Raw genomic sequence first — 3,157 nt, 5'->3', positions numbered from 1 at the left:
ATGGTTCGTGATTGATTATTTATAGATTTTTATAGATCAATGTGTAACTATTCTAACAATTCTATTATATTAAGGGGACCTTCTACTCTGAGCACCTAAAAAAAAGGCTATTTTCGCGAATTTTTTCCAAGAAAACTATAAAAGATATCGATCTAAAAGTTGTTGGGTTTGTTAAATTGAGTCTTAAACTATATAAATGAATTTTTATTTTTTCATTTTAATTAATTTTTTATTGCAAAAACAGTTGTATAAAAAAACACCTTAAAACTTTAGTACTTTGGTAGCTCCATCAGAATTTGAGAATGGCTTACCTGAAACAAAAGTAAAATGGTTTTATATTCTGTATGACTTCAGCTACAAAGTGACAGTTTTATATAAAAATTTTATCAATAAATAAAAAAATGGTGGACAAATTACAAAAAAAAAACTTAAATTTGACCTTTTTTTTATTGTTTTTGACTAAAAATAAATAGTAAAAATTAAAATATAAGAAAAAACTCTCCGTCACTTTGTTACAGCTCATGTGTAGAATATGTAGATTAAATTTTATAAGAATCGGTTTACTGGTTCGTGAGATACGATGGAGCTAGTATTTCAAAACATAGTTTCGAGATAAACGCGTTTAAAGTTTTTTTTTTCTACTCAAAATCGTTAAAAATTCTTACCTAAACTTAATCTGCGATGCCTGGACCGTACAATAGACCTTCTTCTTGTTCATATTCTTCAATTTCTTCCAGTCTTGCCTTCTTCCACTTTGATCTGGCATCTTTTGAGCACTCAGAGCTTCGACGGTTCGCAGATTCGATACGTCGGCCGTCGCGTCTTTTAGCAAAGTCGATCGCTCCTGGCCCAAGTTTCATGCCCATCGTTTCCATTATCTTCATCACTGTTTGAAATCCTTCGTTAAAGATACATGCTAAAACTTTGCACGCAATTTCAACAACTTCTTGGCCGTTAAACAGGTGTTTAGGTGCCATGTTCCATACGCAGTTATTAAAGCTTTCATTATTATTCTGCGTATGTCCACCTAAACATCTTTCCAGCAGTTCTGTCTTAGTCAGATCCTCATAAATAGGCTTTAGCACTTTCTGTACATCTTTAGAAAGTGCCGGAGGATGCTTGTATTTTTGCTTCAGTGCCTTAGTTTTGAGGTACTTACAACAGTCGATGGAACACGTATGGTAATTATTATTATCTTTTTTTTTTTTATGAATCGTGAGATATTATGATCCCTTTCTATTTGTAAGGAAAGATACAGTCTCCGTCGAAAGTGTACGAACAAGTTGAAATGAAAATAAATTAAAATGAAAACAAACTTTGAAAAGGGTTGAGAACAAGGGAATCTGTTATTTTATAAAATTCAACTTCAATGATCAATTAAACATTTCTCATTTCTTTTTCTTTTTATGAAATAAAAATGTTTCCTTGTCGAAGATATTAGAATGAGAATTGAGATGAAAATAATAAGGGAAGTGTAAACACATTCGGCCCATTACCGGCATTTATTATCGGCCCATTACCGGCATTTATTATCGGCCCATTACCGGCATTTATTATCGGCCCATTACCGGCATTTATTATCGGCCCATTACCGGCATTTATTATCGGCCCATTACCGGCATTTATTATCGGCCCATTACCGGCATTTATTATCGGCCCATTACCGGCATTTATTATCGGCCCATTACCGGCATTTATTATCGGCCCATTACCGGCATTTATTATCGGCCCATTACAAATATTTAGTATCGGCCCATTACCGGCATTTATTATCGGCCCATTAAAAATATTTAGTATTGGCCCATTACAAATATTTAGTATCGGCCCATTACAAATATTTAGTATAGGCCCATTACAAATGTTTAGTATCGGCCCATTACAAATATTTAGTATCGGCCCATTACCGGCATTTATTATCGGCCCATTACCGGCATTTATTATCGGCCAATTACCGGCATTTATTATCGGCTCATTACCAGCATTTATTATCGGCCCATTACCGGCATTTATTATCGGCTCATTACCGGCATTTATTATCGGCCCATTACCGGCATTTATTATCGGCCCATTACCGGCATTTATTATCGGCCCATTACCGGCATTTATTATCGGCCCATTACCGGCATTTATTATCGGCCCATTACCGGCATTTATTATCGGCCCATTACAAATATTTAGTATCGGCCCATTACAAATATTTAGTATCGGCCCATTACAAATATTTAGTATCGGCCCATTACAAATATTTAGTATCGGCCCATTACAAATATTTAGTATCAGCCCATTACAAATATTTAGTATAGGCCCATTACAAATGTTTAGTATCGGCCCATTACAAATATTTAGTATCGGCCCATTACAAATATTTAGTATCGGCCCATTACCGGCATTTATTATCGGCCCATTACAAATATTTAGTATCGGCCCATTACAAATATTTAGTATCGGCCCATTACAAATATTTAGTATCGGCCCATTACAAATATTTAGTATCGGCCCATTACAAATATTTAGTATCGGCCCATTACCGGCATTTATTATCGGCCCATTACCGGCATTTATTATCGGCCCATTACCGGCATTTATTATCGGCCCATTACCGGCATTTATTATCGGCCCATTACCGGCATTTATTATCGGCCCATTACCAGGATTTATTATCGGCCCATTACCGGCATTTATTATCGGCCCATTACAAATATTTAGTATCGGCCTATTACCGGCATTTATTATCGGCCCATTACAAATATTTAGTATCAGCCCATTACAAATATTTAGTATCGGCCCATTACAAATATTTAGTATCGGCCCATTACAAATATTTAGTATCGGCCCATTACCGGCACTTATTATCAGCCCATTACAAATATTTAGTATCGGCCCATTACAAATATTTAGTATCGGCCCATTACAAATATTTAGTATCGGCCCATTACCGGCATTTATTATCGGCCCATTACCGGCATTTATTATCGGCCCATTACCGGCATTTATTATCGGCCCATTACCGGCATTTATTATCGGCCCATTACCGGCATTTATTATCGGCCCATTACCGGCATTTATTATCGGCCTATTACAAATATTTAGTATCGGCCCATTACCGGCATTTATTATCGGCCCATTACCGGCATTTATTATCGGCCCATTACAAATA

At 35.8% G+C, this 3,157-nt stretch overlaps 1 protein-coding gene across 1 annotated transcript; it reads right to left on the bottom strand.

Annotated features, from left to right (window-relative positions):
- Nucleotides 1-263: 263 nt before the first annotated feature.
- LOC149032442 (uncharacterized) lies at nt 264-1,961 on the bottom strand. Its single transcript, XM_089172951.1, has 2 exons — nt 666-1,961; nt 264-311 (listed from the first exon to the last, which is right to left on the bottom strand). Exon 1 carries the CDS (start codon nt 975-977, stop codon nt 672-674), a length of 306 nt encoding a protein of 101 aa, XP_089029077.1. The 5' UTR covers nt 978-1,961; the 3' UTR covers nt 264-311; nt 666-671.
- Between the last annotated feature and the right edge of the window lie 1,196 nt (nt 1,962-3,157).

The sequence above is a fragment of the Polistes dominula genome, unplaced genomic scaffold (assembly GCF_049000335.1).
Source record: "Polistes dominula isolate Pdom_NZ unplaced genomic scaffold, Pdom_raw_medaka contig_22, whole genome shotgun sequence".
NCBI lineage: Eukaryota > Metazoa > Arthropoda > Insecta > Hymenoptera > Vespidae > Polistes > Polistes dominula.
This window is presented reverse-complemented; position numbering and strand designations above follow the sequence as displayed.